The sequence below is a fragment of the Anolis carolinensis genome, unplaced genomic scaffold (genome assembly GCF_035594765.1).
Source record: "Anolis carolinensis isolate JA03-04 unplaced genomic scaffold, rAnoCar3.1.pri scaffold_10, whole genome shotgun sequence".
Classification (NCBI taxonomy): Eukaryota; Metazoa; Chordata; class Lepidosauria; order Squamata; family Dactyloidae; genus Anolis; species Anolis carolinensis.
The window spans coordinates 16,198,964-16,222,190 of NW_026943821.1; the positions used below are offsets into that span (position 1 = coordinate 16,198,964).

General features: G+C 41.1%; 1 protein-coding gene across 4 annotated transcripts; it reads left to right on the forward strand.

Moving 5' to 3' along the window:
• The first annotated feature begins 1,621 nt into the window (after window positions 1-1,621).
• On the forward strand, window positions 1,622-19,231 carry LOC103279889 (membrane-spanning 4-domains subfamily A member 4A). 4 transcript variants are annotated; one of them, XM_062962632.1, is made up of 9 exons: window positions 1,627-1,744; window positions 5,168-5,309; window positions 5,432-5,565; window positions 8,288-8,423; window positions 11,535-11,651; window positions 11,785-11,841; window positions 14,198-14,365; window positions 15,388-15,507; window positions 17,129-19,231. In XM_062962632.1, the coding sequence occupies exons 4-9, from the start codon at window positions 8,307-8,309 to the stop codon at window positions 17,207-17,209; spliced, it is 660 nt and encodes a 219-aa protein (XP_062818702.1). In that variant the 5' UTR covers window positions 1,627-1,744; window positions 5,168-5,309; window positions 5,432-5,565; window positions 8,288-8,306; the 3' UTR covers window positions 17,210-19,231. The 4 variants fall into 4 exon arrangements, with proteins under 4 accessions (XP_062818701.1, XP_062818702.1, XP_062818700.1 ...); XM_062962630.1 differs by having other exon boundaries at window positions 1,628-1,744; window positions 8,236-8,423; XM_062962629.1 differs by having other exon boundaries at window positions 1,629-1,744; window positions 8,265-8,423.
• The last annotated feature ends 3,996 nt before the right edge of the window (window positions 19,232-23,227 follow it).

A 23,227-nucleotide genomic window follows, 5' to 3' on the forward strand; every position in this document is an offset into this window, starting at 1 on the left:
TCCTTGCTAAAGAAAACCCAATGAAATTTGTGGAGTTGCAATAAGTCAATAGGTGAATTGAAGGCACATAATCGTGACAAGCTTTATGCCTTTTTTGTAGCGCAAATGGGTGTGTAACCATTGTTGTTGTTTATTCAGTCAGTCACTTACAACTCTTCGTGACCTCATGGACCAGCCCACGCCAGTGGCCACCCCCAGCTCCTTCAAGGTCAAGCCAATCACTTCAAGGATACCATCCATCTATCTTGCCCTTGGTTGGCCCCTCTTCCTTTTTCCTTCCATTTACCCCAGCATCATTCTCTTCTCCAAGCTTTCCTGTCTTCTCATGATGTGGCCAAAGTGCTTCATCTTTGCCTCATCCTTCCCGCCAGTGAGCAGCCATTGGGCATTATTTCCTGGAGGATGGACTGGTTGGATCTTCTTGCGGTCCAAGGCACTCTCAGGAGTTTCCTCCAGCACCAGAGTTCAAAAGCATCTCTCTTCCTTTGCTCAGCCTTCCTTATGGTCCAGCTCTCGCATCCATAGGTTACTAGGGGGAATACCATTGCTTTGACTATGCGGACCTTTGTTGCCAGTGTGATGTCTCTGCTTTTCACTATTTTGTTGAGGCTTAAGGTAAAGGTAAGGTAAAGGTTTCCCCTGACATTAAGTCCAGTCATGTCTGACTCTGGGGGTTGGTGCTCATCTCCATTTCTAAGCTGAAGAGCCGGCGTTGTCCGTAGACACCTCCAAGGTCATGTGGCCGGCATGACTGCATGGAGCGCCGTTACCTTCTCGCCGGAGCGGTACCTATTGATATACTCACATTCAGGTATGTAGCCGGGGGGGAGGGGGGGCTTGAGGGGCTTCAGCCCCCCCCCGGAAATTCTCAGGGTGGTCCGCAAGAAGGCCTTACATTTATTATTTAAACTGTTATGTTTATTCATATCATGATCTGATCACCATGCTCAATATATCCCATATGCATGGGGGTATTGGGATAACGATACAAAAGGTTTGCTAGCGTAGACCCTCTCCCGCTCAGACTCAGTCCCCCCCCCCCCCCCGAACCAAAATCCCAGCCCCTTACGAAACAAAATCCTGGCTACGGGCCTGCTGACATTGGCATGTTTTCAAACTGCTAGATTGGCAGAAGCTGGAGCTAACAGCAGGCGCTCACTCCGCTCCCAGGATTTGAACCTGTGACCTTTCAGTCTGCAAGTTCAGCTCTAACACACTTCACCACCGGGTATTTAAAAACTCTAAAATCAGAACAGTAAATAAGGAACAACACGCTAAAAACAGGGGAAACAATCAGGGCCAGTTAACTCCCAACAAAGGATTCCCCCAGGCAGGAAGCAGCCAGGCCTTGAAGCTGCAAGGCTTTTCAATGCTTATCAAATTGGCCAATTGAAATATTCACACTTGTATCAGGCAGACAAGAGTTCTTTCTCCCACCCTGGACTTTCCACAGATATATATAAACCCCACTTGCCTAGTTTTCCAACAGACCTCACAACCTCTGAGGATACCTGCCATAGATGTGGGCGAAACGTCAGGAGAGAATGCTTCTGGAACGTGGCCATGCAGCATGGAAACCTCACATGGAAAACTCACAGCAACCCAATTCTAGTGCAGTTTAGAGAGCCATTGGGAGCTTTGGTGGGCAGAAGGACAAGAGAGGCGGCGCCTGGCTTTTTGGCCGGCTCTTCGCCCTCCGGCCTGGGGCCTCTGAACGGGAAGGGCTTCTTCGGAGGGTCGGGAGGTGAGTCCTGGCTGGGGGGCCCTTTCTCCCCATAGATCGCCCTCCGAAGAGTCCCCTCCCCCGCGGGCAGCCCCCTCCCCTTCCTGGCTGAGCCTCTCGCGGGGTTTCGAGGCCGGGTTTGGGTCAGATCTGCTTTTTCCAGCCCCTCCCCATGCCGCTTTCCGTCGCTTTGGCTGCCTCTCCTGGAATCCAGTATAGCTGGAGAGACTCTGCTCAAAGTACAATGTAGCTACTAGCTAGTATCGATTCAGAAGCGGTATTATATAGCAGTGTAGATGGGATTGTTTCAACTGCATAGTAGGAACCTGCACTGAACATAACATGCCTTTGCAAAGTGCATGGGACACTGGATGCGCCCATACTGTGAAATCCATGTACAGTAGAGTCTCACTTATCCAACATAAACGGGCCGGCAAAACGTTGGATAAGCGAATATGTTGGATAATAAGGAGGGATTAAGAAAAATCCTATTAAACATCAAATTAGGCTATGATTTTTACAAATTAAGCACCCAAACATCATGTTATGCGGAGCCTCCGATGGCCCAGGGAATAAAAGCCTCGTGACTTGAAGGTTGGGTTGCTGACCTGAAAGCTGCCACGTTCGAATCCCACCCAAGGAGAGCGCGGATGAGCTCCCTCATTCAGCTCCAGCTCCATGCGGGGACATGAGAGAAGCCTCCCACAAGGATGGTAAAAACATCAAAAACATCCGGGCGTCCCCTGGGTAACGTCCTTGCAGACGGCCAATTCTCTCACTCCAGAAGCAACTCCGGTTGCCCCTGACACGAAAAAAAAATCATGTTATACAACAAATTTGACAGAAAAAGTAGTTCAATATGCAGCAATAGGTAAAGGTTTTCCCCTGACGTTAAGTCCAGTCGTGACCGACTCTGGGGGGTTGGTGCTCATCTCCATTTCTAAGCAGAAGAGCCGGCGTTGTCCATAGACACCTCCAGGGTCATGTGGCCATTGGCATGACTGCATGGAGCGCCGTTACCTTCCCGCCGGAGCAGTACCTATTGATCTACTCACAATGGCATGTTTTTGAACTGCTAGGTTGGCAGGAACTGGGGCTAACAGTGGGCGCTCATTCCGCTTCCAGGATTTGAACCTGGGACCTTTTGTTCCGCAAGTTTAGCAGCTCAGCTCTTTAACGCACTGTGCCACCAGTAATGCTAAGTAGTAATTAGGAATTTAGCACCAATTGACTACAAAAATGCGTTGGATAATCCAGAACGTTGGATAAGCGAATGTTGGATAAGTGAGACTCTACTGTAGTTTGGCTCCTTAGGAGTTCAAGTTCACTTTATTATAGTCAATGACCAGTTCAACTCCTTGGGAGTTGTAGTTCCCTTCTCTGGTGCCTCACCAAACTACAGATCCCAGGACTTCATAGGTGTCAAACGACACTACTATTGCTACAGCTTTGGCAACTCCCAGGACCCCACTGGATGGACCAGGGGTCCTCAAACTTTTTAAGCCGAGGGCCGGTCCACAATCCTTCAGACTGTTGAGGGGCCGGATTATCATTTGAAAGAAAATACAAACAAATTCCGATGCACACTGCATATTTGTCTTATTTGTAGTGCAAAAACAACAACAACAACAACAACAACAACGAAAGAACAATACAATATTTAAAAATAAAAACAATTTTAACCAACATACATTTATCAGGATTTCAATGGGAAGTGTGGTCCTGCTTCTGGCCAATGAGATAGTCAAGTTAATTAGGGTTGTTGTTGTTGTTGTTGTGTGCCTTCAAGTCATTTCAGACTTTGGGTGAGCCTAAGTCTAAAATTTATTTATTTATTTATTTATTTATTTATTTATTTATTATTTACTGCATTTATTTACTCCATTTGTATCACACCCTTCTCACCCCAAAGGGGACTCAGAGTGGCTTACAAATTATATGTACATACAATATTATTATTATTAGCATAGCACAATATTAGCATTATATATTACTATATTGAACTATACCACTGTACTGTAATATTATTAGTAATATTATATGTAATGTAGAATATATAATTAATATTATTATATGGTATTATTATTAGTGTTATATTGTATTACATTATAATATTATTATCAATATTATATGTATATACAATATATTATATTATAAAACTGAGGGCGGGGGCCAGGTAAATGACCTCGGAGGGCCGCATCCGGCCCCCGGGCCTTAGTTTGGGGACCCCTGGGATGGACAATCCAGGCGCCTTCGTTCCTTTGGCTGCGGTGTGTGTCAGAGACAACTCCCGCCCCAGTTTGACAGGAGGAGGGACCAATCACTGGAGAAGGCGGAGGCTTGATTGGCACTGGGGGACTCAGCCAATGAAAGGCCCTGCTCTCAGGAGAAAAACAAGCAGAGCCCGCCCTACAGTGAGGCCGATGCATCCTGCCCTAGGTCCTGAATAACGGATGGATATAAATAATACTACTACTGTGCCTTTGGGTGGTGGAAGCTCCTTTCTTAAAAGCTTTTAAAGAGAGGCTGGATGGCCATCTGTTGGTGGTGCTTTGTGCTTTTCCTGCATGTATATACAGTAGAGTCTCACTTATCCAATGTAAACGGGCTGGCAGAACGTTGGATAAGCGAATATGTTGGATAATAAGGAGAGATTAAGGAAAAGCCTATTAAACATCAAATTAGGTTATGATTTTACAAATTAAGCACCAAAACATCATGTTAGACAACAAATTTGACAGAAAAAGTAGTTCAATACGCAGTAATACTATATAGTAATTACTGTATTTACGAATTTAGCACCACAATATCATGATATATTGAAAACATTGACTACAAAAATGCGTTGGATAATCCAGAACATTGGATAAGCGAGTGTTGGATAAGTGAGACTCTACTGTATCTATTTCAGGAGCTTCTGGTGGCTCAGTGTGTTAAAGCGTTGAGCTGCTGAACTTTCAGACCAAAAAAGGTCCCAGGTTCCAGATAAGAAACAACCAGAGCCAGCTATTCACCTTCCAACAAAGGATTCCCCCAGGCAGGAAACAGCCATGCTTTGAAGTTGCAAGGCTATTCTGTGCTAATCAAGCTGACCAATTGCAACATTCACATGTGCCTCCAACAGACAAGACCTCTTTCTCCTACCCTGAATATTCCACAGATATATAAACCCCACTTGCCTAGTTTCCAACAGACCTCACAACCTCTGAGAAAGCCTGCCATAGATGTGGGTGAAATGTCAGGAGAGAATGCTTCTGGAACATGGCCATACAGCCTGGAAAACTCACAGTAACACATTGCATGATTTATTTATTTACATTTTTTATTTGGAGGCTTTTTCTCACCCAAGTCCCTAAAATGTGGTTTGATTAGTTTTGACATGTATCTGAAACTGTTTCCAATGCAAGGCTACAAACGGGCTTGTTTTTTTTTTAAAAAATGCAGAACTTGATACATTTTGCATAAATTGGGTGTGGAGTGAGTGCCAGGAAATTGTGCAATTGGAACCACATTTCTTCTTCCATTATGGACTGCTGCATATGAAGCTGGAGGACTAAGTGGGGTGGCATTTTCTGGAAAATAAGAGGTGAGTGCTTGTTTTCCCCAGGTTCATGCACTGTGATATTAGCAATTTCAACACAAAGTTCAAATGAGGCTAACAATGATCGCCTTTTTCTTCTTTAATCTGTTTAAATCTCTGTTGTGTAGTGATTCTCTGCCTGAATGCCTTAAAGGCATCAGATCCTGAACGATCTTGGAAGCGAAGCAAAGTTTTGGAAGAGGAAACACCAACAACTTCTTTCTCTTTCTCTTAAGAAAACCCTAAAACCATAAATCCACAGGTAGGTGACTTGAAGGCACATACACACAAGCATGTTTTAGTATATATTATATTCTGATTGTATTTATTTTTAGTCTTGCATACAGGCAGTCCAAGAGTTACAAACAGCCAATTTGCAAAGGACTCATGCCGTAAAGAATGGGAGTGAAAGAAACTCACTCCTGAAAGATTTATTATCATGGGGAAAAGGTGTTTCCACTGATACTTTCTCTCCAATCTTTGTTTCCACAACAAGCCACATTTTCAAAATCCAGTGATCTCAGGGACAGAAAGCATAACAGGCACCACAGCTTGCAAATCTACAGAACCTATCTTGTTTGTAACTTAACGGCTACTTGTACAGTTTATTAGTGTTGTGCATTCATATGGAATTGCTGTTTGTTTTGTGTAGTTTTATTTGTATCATCTCATTTTTGTATTTGTGACTCACTAACAAAAATGGGCTGCCTATACGACTCAAATTTTTGACTGGCTAAAAAATAAATGAACATTTTTAGACCATTGGCTGCAATGGGAGGGCTTCTGAGGCTCACCCCACCCAGCTGAGTTTTTGGGCTAGAGGGGTGAAAATCACCACACACGGAGGGTATTTTGACCCCTTTTAGCCCATTTGGGTCTTCCACAGAGTACTATTGTATTATTAATATTATTATTATTAACACCAATTGTCACACATCAGCTGTCATGGGGAAGCAGCCCTCTCTCAGACTCAGCTTAGGGTCCCAGAATAACTATTGTGATTATTATTATTATTATTATTATTATTATTATTATTATTATGACCCATTGGGACACATTGGATGTAATGGGGAAGTAGCCCTCTCTCAGACTCAGCTTAGGGTCCCAGAATAACTACTGTGATTATCATCATCATCATCATCATCATCATCATCATCATCACCCATTGGGACACATTAGTTGTCAAGGTTAAGCATCCCTCTCTCAGACTCAGCTTAGGGTCCCAGAATAACTATTGTGATTAATATTAATATTATTACTAAGACCCATTGGGACACATTGGATGTAATGGGGAAGCAGCCCTCTCTCTCATTTAATGATGTGTGGAATGATAATCTGCAGATCTGGAGTCTTAAGACCCCTGAAGACCATTGTATTGTATTTGTTACATAAATATTTAAAATATATCCTAGAGTAATAGAGTTGGAAGAGACTACATGGGCCAACCCTGTATGATGTAGGAAAAGCACAATCAAAATACCGCTACAGATAGTCATCCCGTCTCTGTTTAAAAACCTCTAAAGAAGGAGCTTCCACCACATACGCTGTTTCCCCGAAAATAAGACATCCCCTGAAAATAAGATCTAGTAGAGGTTTTGCTGAATTGCTAAATATAAGGTCTCCCCAGAAAGTAAGACCTAGCAAAGTTTGTGTTTGGAAGCATGTTCGTGAAACAGAACACCAGAGCATGCAAGATTGGTAAATGTACATACCATAGATTGTTGTACATAGAAATAATGGCAGTAACATGAAATTCTTGATAGGATTTCACAGTTTGTCTGGTTATGCTGGCTTGTGATGACGACTGTACAGTATATAATAAATGCTCATTCTTTTGTTCAACAATAAATGTGAATTCTTCTTCATGGAAAAATAAGACATCCCCTGAAAATAAAACCTAGCGCATCTTTGGGAGCAAAAATTAATATAAGACACTGTCTTATTTTCGGGGAAACATGGTATCTGGTGAATCACATATTTTTGAGACCCTGTTCACAATTATGCAACACTTAGATTGGTCCAATAAATATGTGCCAAAGGATATAATACAGTAGAGTCTCACTTATTCAACATAAACGGGCCGGCAGAAAGTTGGATAAGTGAAAATGTTGGATAATAAAGAGGAATTAAGGAAATGCCTATTGAATGTCAAATTACGTTATGATCTTACAAATTAAGCACCAAAACATCATATTTTAATTATGCTTCTTTTTTTACCTGAGTGATGGCTGGAGTTTTTATGTAGATACTAGCTGTGCTTGGCCACTCGTTGCTGTGACGAAGTATGGTGAGACTGTACTGTATATTGATAATCTTATATTATCTGCTTAGAACTGGATTATATGAGGCCCCTTCTTCATAGCTGTATAAAATGCACACTGAAGTGGATTATATGGCAGTGTGGAGTCAAGATAATCCAGTTCAAAGCAGATAATATAAGATTCTAAATGGGTTATATAGCTGTGTGGAAGGGCCTTGAGTCTACACTGCCATATAATCCAGTGCAAATTAGATAATCTGTGGAAGAGGCCTAAGTGAGGCCTAAGTCTGCCTGTCCCCTGGGCTGAGTAGGTTGCTAGGGGACCAAGTGGGCAGAGCTTAGCCTTCTAACTGGCAGCATTTGGATAAAAACAATTATTCCTCTCCCTCTAATTAGAGCTTTATTTTTCTTTTCTTTTTGTTGTATCTACCTAGAGCCGTGGATGATGGGTTGTGTTGTCAGATTTCGAGGTTGGGGGCCTGTAGTTTTGTTGTTTTGTCCGGTGCCCTGATTCCATCACTCTTTTATATATATAGATTTATCCATGTGTATAGGTTTTCTGTAAACTGTGTGGCCCAATTGATGATTTGGTTTACAGATGACTAGGACATCTAGAAATGGCAGTTTTCCTTCATTTTCTTTTTCCATGGTGAATTGTGTGTTTGGTGACAGTGATATTCTCCTCTGCTCCTCCTATAAAGTGGAAATTTTGCTGTTTTGCAAGCCTGCTTCCAAACACAATCATGGATTCAATACCAGTCTTGCCCCAGCTGTCAAATCCTTCTACAAGCCACGAGACAAAACCTTCCTTGCCACAACCATTGAAGAAGTTCTATTTGGGAGAACCGCTTGTCCTGGGGGTGAGTAGTACCCATATAGGAAAAAGTACATGTGAATTATTCTATGAACACTATGCACGTCTTTTGAGACAGTAAATGTTTTCAGGGTTCTTTCTGGGCAGCTGAGAAGTTTTGCAATAAGAGAATTAATAACAACATATGATTTGCAGTTTGCAAAAACTACCCATTCCCATGTATACGTTTGCATGCATATGACAGGTATAAGGGAGTTTTGGATATGCACCAAGGAAAGGTATACTGATTTCAGAGCTATTGTTTACTCCTTTCATTGAAGTTATAGCAGTGGGCAAAATCCTTTGTCAAAATCCCCCAGTCTATGCATTCCTCTCTTATGTTGGCATAAGGAGGAAATTTCACATTACAGTCAATAGTTCATTTCAAGTCTTGTTTAGTTTGGTCTTCTCTATCTCTTTATCACATACAATGAAAGAAGAGTAGTGTTGAGGCTGAAACTTGGAAGGAATGGATGCATTGAACCATAAACGTATTGAGTGACTTTGGGATCACACTATCTATTTAATCTGCTTTGTAATGTTATGAGAATAATGTTGTGAAGAAGAGCCATATATGCCACCTTGGGTTTGATGGACAAAAGGACTAGAAGTTAAGCAAAACAAAATAATCATCCCTGCAACAAAAAAATCTATCTTTTTTATGGGTTGCTGTGAGTTTTTCAGGGTGTATGGACATACTCCATACTGCTGGAACATGGCCATGCAGCCCGAAAAAAACTCACAGCAACCCAGTGATTTTAGCCATGAAAGCCTTTGACAATACAAACTTTTTTATATTAATCTGACATTTACATTACTGATAATACATTGGTGTTTATTAGGCTTGATCGATCCACGAAAAATTTGATTCTAAACTCGTTTCAAAACTAGAGGGGGGCAGCTTTTCGTTTCTGATGGTATTTCCGAATTTGGCCCCCCAAAAAATTCGAAATTAACGAAAATTCGTTATTTTCTAAATTAATTCGTTAATGGCGGACGCGCATGCGCAATTCCCAAAAACAGCACAGAGGGAGAGGAATTTACAGGACTCTCCCACCCTCATTTTTTGAGTGATCTTCTTCCAACTTGGTACAGTGGTAGAACACATTTAACACTGATAGCTCACCAAAATTTGGAACGTTTCCCTTATCCTCTGATTTTTGGCGAATTTTCATAGCTTTTATAATAAACCATTTTTTAATAATTGCAGAAATCTGTTCCTGGTTTGAAAGTCTTATTTCCTGTTAAATTGGGTTGTCTTTACTGTGAAAGTCATTGTTCTACTTCAGAAACTTTGTTTTTGTGGCTGAAAATTTGTTAAATTGGTGTGTGTGTGATATATACTGTGTATATAATATATATAGTCCCTGCATAATGTGTGTGTGTGTGTGTGTGTGTGTGTGTGTGTGTGTATAGGTAAAGGTAAAGGTATCCCTTGACGTTAAGTTCAGTCATGTCTGACTCTGGGGGTTGGTGCTCATCTCCATTTCTAAGCCCAAGAGCCAGTGTTGTCCATAGACACCTCCAAGGTCATGTGGCCGGCATGACTACATGGAGTGCCATTACCTTCCCGCCACAGCGGTACCTATTGATCTACTCACATTGGCATGTTTTCAAGCTGCTAGGTTGGCAGAAGCTGGAGCTAACAGCGGGCACTCACTCTGCTCCCGGGATTTGAACCTGGGACCTTTCGGTCTGCAAGTTCAGCAGCTCAGTGCTTTAACACACTTCGCCATCGGGGCTCATGTATATATAATATGCATACACATACACACAATGTGGAGAATATGTGGAAAGGTAGATAGATAGATAAGTTGGGAGCCACAGCGAAGGCACCTTCCTGGGAGCAAAGTCTAATAATAATAATAATAATAATAATAATAATAATAATAATAATAATAATAAATCCCTTACAATATCCAAGATGGCTCACTGCTACAGAATCTTGGGAGGTTTAGTTTGATATGGTACCATTATTGGCAGAGAAAGCCAAGCTGTAGGAGTTGAAATCCAATCATTTATCCTCCCTATAGAATCAATTTTATATGCATTTTTAGCTACAGAAAAGCTAAAATCAGGACAGTAAAAGAACAACACCCAGAAAATGGGAATTCCAGACAGGAAACAATCAGGGCCAGCTAATACCTCCCAACAAAGGATTCCCCCAGGTAGGAAGCAGCCAGGCTTTGAAGCTGCAAGGCTATTCAATGCTAATCAAGGTGACCAATTGCAACATTCACACTTGCCTCCCACAGACAAGAGTTCTTTCTCCCACCCTGGACCTTCCACAGATATATAAACCCAACTTGCCTAGCTTCGCACAGACGTCAAAACCTCTATGTCTGCCACAGATGTGGGTGAAACGTCAGGAGAGAATGCTTCTGGCACATGGCCATAGAGCCCGGAATACATACCACAACAGTGTGATCCCGGCCATGAAAGCTTTCGACAACACAACCACAGTATCCATTCAAGTTCATGTAGCGTCGTATGGAGACCTGTATTGGGGGGAGGGAGGGTGCGAATCTGGGCCCCTGGGAGTCGTAGTCCTCCCTCCCTCCCTCCCCGGGAGCAGCCGAGGACGGGCCTGGCCCACACCCCCTCGCATCCCGGGCCTCTTCCTCCTCACCGCCGGGCCCCTCTCTGTCTCTCTCGGTCTCTCCATTCCCGGCTCCATCCGCCACCTTCCCGCCTCACAGAGAGACACCAGGCCTGAGCTGAGGCGAGGCGGCGGCGGCAGCCATTTCCCCCCTCCGTCTTCCTCCTCCTCCTCGGCCTCCTTCCCCCTCGCCCCCTCCCATTGGCTGAGCCCGTGACGCCCCTTTTGCTGAGGGGCAAAAGGAAAGGGCCTGAATGGTGGGAGTTTGGGTGATTTGCAAAAGCTTTTTTTTCCTAACGAAAAAAACGACGACATAACGAAAAACGGCCTCTCGCGATTCGAAACCGCGATATCCAGACGTGTGGACAACCAATGCCGTATATTGCTTCAAAACAAATGAAAATAACGAATTAATAACGGTTAACGGGGAAAACGAATTATTTGAGCAAGCCTAGTGTTTATCCTTGACATACCATTTTGTTTTTACCTAAACCAACTTGTTCCATTTTGTCCTTCCAGATTACCCAGATACTCACAGGAATTATTGGGATAATTTTTGCAATCGTGATGGATGCCACTGATACAGACTATGAGATTTACGTTATCCTTAAAGCATCGTACTGGACTGGAATATTGGTAATTCTACTTAAGAGCATGTTCAAATGATATTTTTTGGATTAAGATCTAATAGATAAAACTGGAGGAATACAAGGCAGTCACTTAAATTTTATTCGTTGCCTCTTCTGACTTTTTCTTTTATCTCTCAAAGTATATCATTTCAGGATCTCTGTCTGTGGCAGCTGCCAGGAATCCGAAGATGTCACTGGTAAGTGATCCATTTGGCGAATGAGTGATATGATTGAGAGGATAGGCCTAATGGGAGAGCAGTGGCTCACAGACGCTTTGGACCCAAGCCAGCATTGTTCATGGAGAAGGATTCTAGGCGATGAATAATAGAATAATAGAGTTGGTAGAGACCACATGGGCCATCCAGTCCAACCCCTTGCTGTGCAGGAAAAGCACAAAGTATCTTAAATGAAGTAAAAAACAAAACAAAACATCCGAATGGCCAAGGCTGGGTAGAACTGAGAGACACCAAAGTCATTTTTGCCAATACTGTGTTTTGAAGCATTATGGATTATTGTTGAAACACTTTGTGGATCTTTTTATGGATTCTAGCAAGGACTACTTAAAAATGCTTGCAAAACTGATACCAATAACAGAAGGATTGTGGCAGTCCTAAATCTCTGCTTCTATTATTATTATTATTATTATTATTATTATTATTATTATTATTATTATTATTATTTATTTTATGACACAGCAAACAAGATAGATATGCTGGATTTCATATCACAAAATCACAAGTCGAACACTTCCCAAGTGTCTAGGACTGTGTGATGTATTTTCGGATGATGCGCTCAGATCCCAGCAGGGTGGCCTTTTGCAGTTGGCAGATCGTAATTTTGTCAATGTCTATTGTTTCCAAATGCCGGCTGAGATCTTTTGGCACGGCACCCAATGTGCCCATCACCACCGGGACCACCTGCACTGGTTTCTGCCAGAGTCTTTGCAGAATAATAATAATAATAATAATAATAATAATAATAATAATAATAATAATAAATTCCTTTCTATCCCGCTTTTCTCCTGTGGGTGGGATTCTTTTAATCAGTAAGCTAGTAATGTGAGCCATTTTTCTTACCGTATATACTCAAGTATAAGCCGAGTTTTTCAGCCCCTTTTTCGGACTAAAAGGGACCCCTGGTGGCACAGTGTGTTAAAGCGCTGAGCTGCTGAACTTGCGGACCAAAAGGCCCCAGGTTCAAATCCCAGGAGTGGAATGAGCGCCCGCTGTTAGCCCCAGCTCCTGCCAACCTAGCAGTTCGAAAACATGCAAATGTGAGTAGATCAATAGGTACCGCTCCGGCAGGAAGGTAAGGGCGCTCCATGCAGTCATGCTGGCCACATGACCTGGAGGTGTCTATGGACAATGCCGGCTCTTTGGCTTAGAAATGGAGATGAGCACCAACCCCCAGAGTCGGTCATGACTGGACTTAACATGAGGGGAAACCTTTACCTTTACCTTTTTTAGGACTAAAAAAGCCCAACTCGGCTTATACTCGTGTGAGGGTCCTGGTCGGCTTATATTCGGGTCGGCTTATACTTGGGTCGGCTTATATTCGGGTCAGCTTATACTCAAGTATTTGTAGTAATCAGAGATGGATAGTCTTATCTTAAATTACAATTTTATGTAAATATTCAAAAACATCTAACCTACTGATGCCTTGATTAATATAATTTTATTGGTATCTATTTTTATTTTTGGAATTTACCAGAAGTTTCCCACCTTTGGCTTTTATTTGAGTTCATAAGTTTTTTCAGACTTTTTTGGTAAAATTAAGTGACCCGGCTTATATTTGAGTCGGTTAATACTCAAGTATATATGGTATATGTAGATGGAAATAAACATGCCAGTTACATCCCCCAAAAGTGTGTGTCATGCACTAAATGTAGTGATTTATATCTGTATTCAGCAGTGCTGAGAGTATAGAGAAGCCCAGAAATGGTTAGGAAAAAGAATACTGATGGGGGCAAATACAATCTATTTGGGAGAAGTTTGACTATCTACGTTTAAGTGGTCAGCAATCCTAAAGACAAAGGCAGGACCAAAGATATCTCCATTTGTTACTTAACCAATAGTCAATCCTTGCAATAGGCCCTTCAACGTTTTAGAATGATAAAAAAAAAAGCTTATGCGAAAATGGAAGCAGCAACCTTACAACTGGCAACTGGCAAAATATTTTGCTCAGTATTTTCTTTTTATCAGAGAAATGGAGCCCCCGGTGGCATAGTGGGTTAAAGCCTCGTGACTTGAAGGTTTGGTTGCTGACCTGAAGGCTGCCAGGTTCGAATCCAACCTGGGGAGAGTGCAGATGAGCTCCCTCTGTCAGCTCCAGCTCCATGTGGGGACATGAGAGAAGCCTCCCACAAGGATGGTAAAAACATCAAAACATCCTTGCAGATGACCAATTCTCTCACACCAGAAGCGACTTGCAGTTTCTCAAGTCGCACCTGACACGAAAAAAAAAAAAATCAGAGAAATTTATAGGTCCAGCATCAGGAGAGATATACCTGTACCATACTTAATGAAATAATATAATATTGTTTCTCACTATTAGGTGAAAGGCATGCTGGGAATGAATGTTGTGGGTGCTGTCACAGCTGGCGTTGGAATCATATTGCTTTGCATGTCATTGATATTTGACCGAAGGTATTACTATTTTGGATGTCACGACTTCGAATCGGAAGCAGATAAAAAACAGTGCGCTGATAAAATGATTTATCGTGTAAGTAAATATCTCATTTGTAGTAGACCGTGGTTGCTTATCCAAAGGGACATTTGCAATTAGTTATCTTGTGTTTGCCCCCGTCCCCCATGCTCTTTAAAGGAGTATAACATTCTCTTAGCTATCCTACGAGGGTTGAATTAAAAGTAATGCCTCCACCTTCGTTACTTGGGTTTGAATGGAAATATTTTAATAAATCAACCGCAGAAATAATCCTTAGAATGTGCTCTTTAACTACCACTATTCACTTTTCCACATAATCACCAGTCAATTGGATACATTTCTGCCAACAAAGAACAAGTTTTCTGAAGCTGTCACGGAAGAAGTCGACACTCTGTTTCCACAACCAGCGTCTCACAGGACCCATTGTGCACGGATCTTCCGATAGCCAAGCAAAGCAATAACGTGACCCACATGTTCTTGTGAAATGCCGACTATGCTGGAAATTTTTCTCTAGTGATACGACGATCGTCCTGAATCAATCTGTCAACCTTTTGCTTGTGAAACTCAGTGGTTGTGGTCACAGGACGTCCAATTTTTTGTTTGTCACACAAGTCAGATGTTCACACCTCAACATCTTTAAACTTACTCGCCCAACGCCGCACAGTACTCACATCAACACAATCACCATAAACAGTTTGCATTCCCTGATGAATCTCCTTTGGGGTGACACCTTCTGCTGTCAAGAATTGACCAACCATCTGCACAGGGTTCCATACTTTGCACTTTAACAACACAACTGTTCAATGCTAAGGCTTCCCAACAAATGGAACTGTAGAGGAGAGTCTACTGAACAAGCCAATACCTGCAGCATATCAGTACTGTCATCCGTTGAGGAGTTACGAAGGTGGAGGCATTACTTTTCATTCAACCCTCGTAGTATGCGTGTCTTCCAGTTTAGCTCACTTTGTGGTTCTTTCTTTGTTATTGAATCATGTTTGGTTGCATCAACCTTGAGTCAGATCCTGGTTATATGTTCAGCCCTGAAGAATGAGTCCTTTTCCTGTATGTTTTCTTGGCAGAATACCAGATATGGGATCCTTGCAGTTTTACTGGTTTTTGCCATCCTCGAGTGCTGTATCGCCATTTCTTCTGCTGCCTTTGGGTGCAAGACTGTGTGCCGAAATACCTATGCTGAAACGGTAATATTCAGTCTGAGGGCGCATCTTCACTGCATCACTTGGGAGCCCCTCAATATATACAATATAATAATATATAGAAATAATAACATTGTGATGTAATAGTGCTGGTATATTGTATGTAATATTAATAATGCTGTAGTATAGTATCTTATGTGGAGCCCCTAGTGGCACAGCATGTTAAAGCACTGAGCTGCTGAATTTGCAAACCGAAAGGTCACAGGTTTGAATCCAGGGAGCGGAGTGAGCACCCGCTGTTAGCCCCAGCTTCTGCCAACCTAGCAGTTTGAAAACATGCAAATGTGAGTACCGCTCTGGCGGGACCTTAATGGCGCTCCATGCAGTCATGCCGGCCACATAACCTTGGAGGTGTCTATGGACAATGCCGGCTCTTCGGCTTAGAAATGGAGATGAGCACCAACCCCCAGAGTCGAACACGACCGGACTTAATGTCAGTGGAAAACCTTTTTTTATAATATATTGTATATTGTATATACTACAACTTATGATATGGTGCAATACTACTTCTACTATTACTACTTCCACTAATAATAATAATATTATTATTATTAATAATAATAAGCTTTTATTTATACCCTGCCACCATCTCCCATAGGGACTTCAGATGACTTAGAATAGCACACATGGTGCCTCCACATATAAAATAAAGTGTATCAACATTAAAAATACAATAACACATTTAAAACCAGACTTATAAAATTGAGAAGAATAAAATATAGCAATAGTTATTGATTAAAAATTCTTGTAAACAGTTTAGCCTTCCCTGTTTAAAGAATGGTCTGGCTGTTCTCTTAGGCGCTATCAAAGGCCTGTTGAAAGAAACAAGTTTTTAGTTCTTTCCTTATGTGCTGTAGAGTGTGGGCTTGCCTAAGTTTCTTGTGGAGTGTATAATAATAATAGTGTATAATAGTATAATATACTGGTAGGGTATTATATATATTGTGGTATAATAATATAGTACAATATAATAATATATAATATAATTGTATATTATGAATTACATATAATATTACTAGCAATATTGCAGTACAGTGTATTATTATTATTATTGATGTAGATGTGGATTTGTTTTTGGGATTTGGAGGTTGTCTCTGTTCAACTTCTCACAATATTGAATGTTTGCTGATATCGATTGTAAACTGCCCTGAGTCCTCTCAGGGAGATAGGGTGGGATATAAATAAAGTGTATTATTATTATTGTTGTTGTTATTATTATTATTATTATTATTATTATTATTATTATTATTATTATTAACTTTATTATGACACAGCAAACAAGATAGATATGCTGGATTTCATATCACAAAATCACAAGTCAAACACTTCCCAAGTGTCTAGGACTGTGTGATGTATTTTCGGATGATGCGTGCAGATCCCAGTAGGGTGGCCTTTTGCAGTTGGCAGATCGTAATTTTGTCAATGTCTATTGTTTCCAAATGCCGGCTGAGATCTTTTGGCATGGCAAAATATTATTATTATTATTATTATTATTATTATTATTATTATTATTGCTGTGGGCAAATGCAAGCTGCTGTTTAGATATTGAGGAGCAGAATAAGTGGCTAAGGAGATCATTTTGTCCATGGCTTTTTCCATTCTTCAGATTGTGGTGGTTTATCAGAACATGGCCCCCAGCAGCGCTGATAACCAGACAGATGTGTCCAAGGATCCCAAGACTTTCTGAACTTTTTTTTCTTCAACTCAACTCTTCTGAACTATCTCATACTTCCAACTCGCAGAGGAAGATGAAATGCGTTATGAACTATACATGAACTATATATTAACTAATCCTTATCTTTTCAATCAGTCAAGTACTGTGAATATCATGAACAATGTGGAAAGATACTGATAATGTAGAATAGAGCTTTTGTATTAGGAAAGGTGCCGGCTTTTGATATTTAAGCCAAAATTTAAATTGAGTAGAAAGACGGAAGCTCTAAAACTGGGCACTGGAATGAATGGGATCATTTTAAAATTACCTCTATAGGGGAGAGTGAACCACTGACCTTCCATATGTTTTGCATCACATATAACTTAATCTCTTCCATGGTCTGGGAGTTGGAGTCCCAAACATCTGGAGGGTGAAATGCCTCCATCCCTATTCTATAGGACAGGTGATTGGGAAGCTGTGTCATTCTTTATTTACTGTCCTGATTTTAGTGTTTGAATCAATCAGGGCCAGCTAACACCTCCCAACAAAGTATTCTCCCAGGCAGGCAGAAACCAACCAGACTTAGAAACTGCAAGGCCATTTGCTAAGAGGCGATGTGTGAATTTGTGAAACGGTGTGAGGGAGGAATCCTTTTGGATCCCACCACTTGCTTCCAATTGTAAACAGCCTTTCAAATATGAAGGGAAGATATGTTTGGAGTATATATATATCAGGAGGATTTGGAGGGTAAAGAAGGATAACAAAACTGATGAACTTATATGAGTAAGTATGGTAACTTATATAGGAAAGTACGGTAACTGCCACCAACGTGAGGTAATGTCTTTTAAAGTAGGTGATGAATAGTCAATGGTAATGGCTTTCCTTCAGGCTCCGAGTGAGGCAAGGAGACTGATCTTTATGAACAACAAAATTCAAATTTATTTGTACATAAGTGTGTGGTTCCAATATATAGATGTTTCAGGATCTTAAGTTACAGTGCAGTCTTGTTTGAATGAATATTTCTTAAACAACTTCTCTCAGAATGCAATAGATTAAACTCCCGGTCAGCTTATATCTTCAGCCTTTCCCTGAATGACACCAAGCTGCCGTCTGCCTGTGTAAACAAGCCTCAATTTCCTAATATTCCAAGCTTTTAAAGAGTAGCTTCTATCCAGCTAACTTCAATAGCTCCTACTTCAGAAGTCTAACAGCAACAGTTTTTTTTTCCAAAAAGGGTAAGCTTTAACTGCCAACTAAGCCACGCCCCCTTTTCCTCCAAAGAGAGGCTACGTTGCTATGGTAACCTGCTGTACACTGCTTCCACAGGCTTCTATGTGAGACCTGCCTTCATTAATACATAACTCCCTTTTTTCCCTTTTAACAAACAAATAAAATCATATCAATAATTCCCATTAACTCATAACATCCTTACACCATTCAATGCTAATCAAGATGGCCAATGGCAACATTCACACTTGCCTCAAACAGACAAGAGCTCTTTCTCCCACCCTGGACATTCCACAGATATATAACCTCACTTGCTTAGTTTCCAACAGACCTCACAACCTCAGAGGATGCCTACCATAGATGTGGGTGAAATGTCAGGAGAGAATGCTTCTGGAATATAGTCATATACCCCAGAAAACTCACAGCAACCCATTGATTCCGGCCATGAAAGCCTTTCATAGCTCCTTAATTATTCAGCCATGTCATAAGACAGCAATTGGCACTCTGTGTTGTATGTATTGTCTGTATTGTCTGCCAACAATTCACTACCAACACCCAAGCCATAGGTTTTTAAGCTTTTTAAAAATCCTAGTCATGATTTACAACTTTCTGTATCCATTTATGTTCTACCTTACCCCCCTCCCCCAACTATTTTAAAATGCTTAAAAGCCATTGGCTTTAATATCACTTCATCAGTGCATATGAATAAATGAAGCACATATTCAAAGATATATTTTTTAAATTGTATTGACTTGTTTTGTAAATTGCTTTGATTCTCATTTGTAGAGAGAAAAAGCAGGTTATAAATAAACATAATGCTAAAATAAATTAGTGTTAAAGTGTTTCTGGATTCCTTTCCCACTTTTATTCTTTTTGTGCCACAACAGGCTGTTGCTCTGAACACAATGTCTTCTTCATCTCTATAAATATAGAGTCACATCGAGGGCTATACATATACAGTAGAGTCTCACTTATCCAACACTCGCTTATCCAACATTCTGGATTATCCAACGCATTTTTGTAGTCAATGTTTTCAATACATCGTGATATTTTGGTGCTAATTTCGTAAATACAGTAATTACTACATAGCATTACTGCGTATTGAACTACTTTTTCTGTCAAATTTGTTGTATAACATGATGCTTTGGTGCTTAATTTGTAAAATCATAACCTAATTTGATGTTTAATAGGCTTTTCCTTAATCTCTCCTTATTATCCAACATATTCGCTTATCCAACGTTCTGCTGGCCCGTTTACGTTGGATAAGTGAGACTCTACTGTAGTTAATGTGCTCACACTGTATCCATATTAAAGACTTGTTCCTTGAGCGGGGAAGGCTCAAGGTGTATCCACACTGCATAATTATAGCACTTTGACACCGCTTAACAGCCATGGCCTTGTCTCATAGAGTTCTGAAATTTGCAGGTTGTCAGGGCACTTAGAATTCAGAGAGAGAGCTCTAATGCTTTAAATTCCAACTGAGATCTCTAGCAAGGAATTCTAACTATTTCTTTGACTACAAATCCTATTATTACACGTGTTGGAGTCATAACAGTTAAAGTAACTAAACTATGTAACGTAGATAGACATTCAGAGACCCAGCTAGATAAGATTTCTAGGTGAATTACTTTCTCTTGTTGCATTATGTGAAACTTCCTGGAAGGACAGCTCTCTGGATTCTTGCAAATATTTGTACAATACACATAGAGTAAAAAAGCCATATTTATTTTGTATTGTGAAACTAGCACAGGCCCGGGCTGTGGCGCAGGCGGGAGAGCAAGCCAGCTGCAATTAACTGCAATGAATCACTCTGACCAGGAGGTCATGAGTTCGAGGCCCACTCGGAGCCTATGTTTGTTTGTCTTTGTTCTATGTTAAAAGGCATTGAATGTTTGCCTATATGTGTAATGTGATCCGCCCTGAGTCCCCTTCGGGGTGAGAAGGGCGGAATATAAATGTTGTAAATAAATAAATAAATTTCTCTAGTTAAACTGCCTATCTGAAAGCAGGCCAGAAACCCGAAAAATCGCAAATTCCTTTTTCGAAAATTATAATGTAAACTAAACCAAAAAAAGAGAAAAATGGTAAAACCTAAAGAAAGAAAAAGGCAATGCAGAACAATAACAACACACCAGATGCCATGCATCACAGCCAAAAACAGGCCTGAGCAAATGTTTCAAGTTATAGACTTTAAGAAAATACAGTAGACTCTCACTTATCCAACATAAGTGGGCCGGCAGAACATTGGATAAGTGAATATGCTGGATAATAAGGAGGGATTAAGGAAAAGCCTATTAAACATCATATTAGGTTATGATTTTACAAATTAAGCACCAAAACATCATGTTATACAACAATTTTGACAAGAAAAGTAGTTCAATATGCAGTAATGCTATGTAGTCATTAAAGTATTCACGAATTTAGCACCAAAATATCACAATGTATTGAAAACATTGACTACAAAAACATTGACTACTAAAAGGCAGACTGCGTTGGATAATCCAGAATGTTGGATAAGCGAATGTTGGATAAGTGAGACTCTACTGTAGATGTGGTGTTGTTATAAGACTTAATATTTTGAGAGAAACAGTAGGAGGTGGCTATGTTAACAAGATCATATCCTATACAGTATTATTCAGAACTTTGGCAAGGTGTATTGGGACTTTAGGTAAAGGTAAGTCTAGTCGTTCTGACTCTGGGGGTTGGTGCTCAGCTGAAGAGCCGGTATTGTCCAAAGACACCTCCAAGGTCATGTGGCTGGCATGACTGCATGGAGTGCCATTACCATCCTGCCAGAGCGGTACCTATTGGTCTCCTCACATTTGCATGTTTTCGAACTGCTAAGTTGGCAGAAGCTGGGCCTAATAGCGGGAGCTCACCCCGCTCCCTGGATTTGAACTGCCAACCATTCGGTCAGTAAACCAGCAGCTCAGCAGTTTAACCCGTTGCGCCACCAGGGGGGCTTTACTGTCCTTTTTTCATATAGGACTGCAGGCATGAAGAAAATGGGAAATGCATATAGGATGTGGATGTTGACTTATAAATCCAATGTGATATGTTTGCCTATTTTTCAACTTGCATTTCTCCCAGCATCCAGGAAGTGGCACTGCCTCACTATAAATAATAGAGTTGTGCACGGGGAACCCATTTTCCTTTGTTGCATGCGTTCTTTCGTATCTCGTAACCTTCAGGATCACTTAATCGGAAGCCCCCTCCTATGACAATTAGCTTGACATGAAAACAAGTGAGAGCCAATTATTGCCTCCCCCTCTGCTTTCGTGAGCATGTGGCGCTCCATGCTTTGTTGCCTTGAAAAGAAAGAGTGAATGTGTGGTGTGCAAGCCCAGCATCCGTCTGTCTGCAGCCGAGCACCTCTTCTAGAGTAAGAAAGTCAGAACCTGCCTCCTTGCCTTGGAGAGTGCATGTATGGCATGCAAACCCAGAAAGCTCTTGTGCCTGCCTGCAGCCAAGCACCTCATCTAGAGTAGAAACATATAAGAAGCCTACTCAAAGTGCGTGCCTGCCTGCACTCTAGAGTAAGGTAAAGGTAAAGGTTTTCCCCTGACGTTAAGTCCAGTCGTGACCGACTCTGGGAATTGGTGCTCATCTCCATTTCTAAGCCGAAGAGCCGGCGTCGTCCGTAGACACCTCCAAGGTCATGTGGCTGGCATGACTGCATGGAGCGCCCTTACCTTCCCGCCGGAGCAGTACCTATTGATCTACTCACATTGGCATGTTTTCAAACTGCTAGGTTGGCAGAAGCTGGAGCTAACAGTGGGCGCTCACTCCGCTCCCCGGATTTGAATCTGTGACCTTTCGGTCTGCAAGTTCAGCAGCTCAGCGCTTTAACATACTTCACCACCAGGGCTTAAATGCCTAAAATGATGGGAAGGGGAGCCTGGGAAGCCCCTTCCCCATAAAGGGCCGATAGAAAACAAATCTTCACCCCAGAGCAAAAAAACAAATTTGCCCACCTGATTTCAGAAGGCTCCCAAAAAATTGATCAGGGCCCCCACAGCGGCAAGGATAACCTTTGCAAGATTTTGGAAATTACAAGAAATCCCCTCGAAAGATCTTTGGCTAGGGAAAATAAATGAAATATACAACATGGACAGACTAACATTTTTGTTAAGGGAAAACAAAGGAAAATCACTAAAAATGACGGACTGGAAGAAATATGAAGACTACACAGATTTACACAGGAGCTCCCACGATAAAATAATGGAGGAATCTAGTGACGAGACCAGTAAGACTTTATAGAATGATAAAAATGTGATGAGAAAAGGAACGGAAGACCAAAAGAACTATTATCCAATACCCTATATTCCCCTTTTCCTATACCCCCACACTTTGTTCCACTACCCATTTCCCAGAACTTAGACATTTGGAAAATTTCCCCAAATGTATATCCCATCCCTTCCCCTCTACACACCCTCTCCACACTTTTAATTATCCAATTTCAAAATGTTTCATTTTTTTCTTTCTTCTTTTATTTTATATCACTGTTAAAATTCTGAATAAAAAGAAAGAAAGAAATTTGCCCACTTGATTTCAGAAGGCTCCCAAAAAATTGATCAGGGCCCCCACTGAAAGCTGGAACACAAAACGGGCCAATGTTTATACTGAAAGCACAACCCTAATAAATAGTCATGTATTCTATTAAAAAAGGTTGGAAGTTGGCTTCTTTTCCAAAGATTATTTCAAAAAACCCCACCTTGTGGGACTCCAGACTTGCATGTTCTGGTCCCATTACAGTAATATTTACTTGAATAAATGTTAGACTCATAATGTTACTTTAAGGTGCCAAATCTGGCAGAGGATCTG

Coding starts and splice junctions, on each gene's coding strand:
- LOC103279889 (XM_062962631.1), top strand. CDS start 8,307: ATGGATTCAATACCAGTCTTGCCCCAGCTGTCAAATCCTTCTACAAGC. Junction 8,424..11,534: donor GAGAACCGCTTGTCCTGGGG/GTGAGTAGTACC, acceptor TTGTCCTTCCAG/ATTACCCAGATACTCACAGG. Junction 15,508..17,128: donor GAAATACCTATGCTGAAACG/GTAATATTCAGT, acceptor TCCATTCTTCAG/ATTGTGGTGGTTTATCAGAA.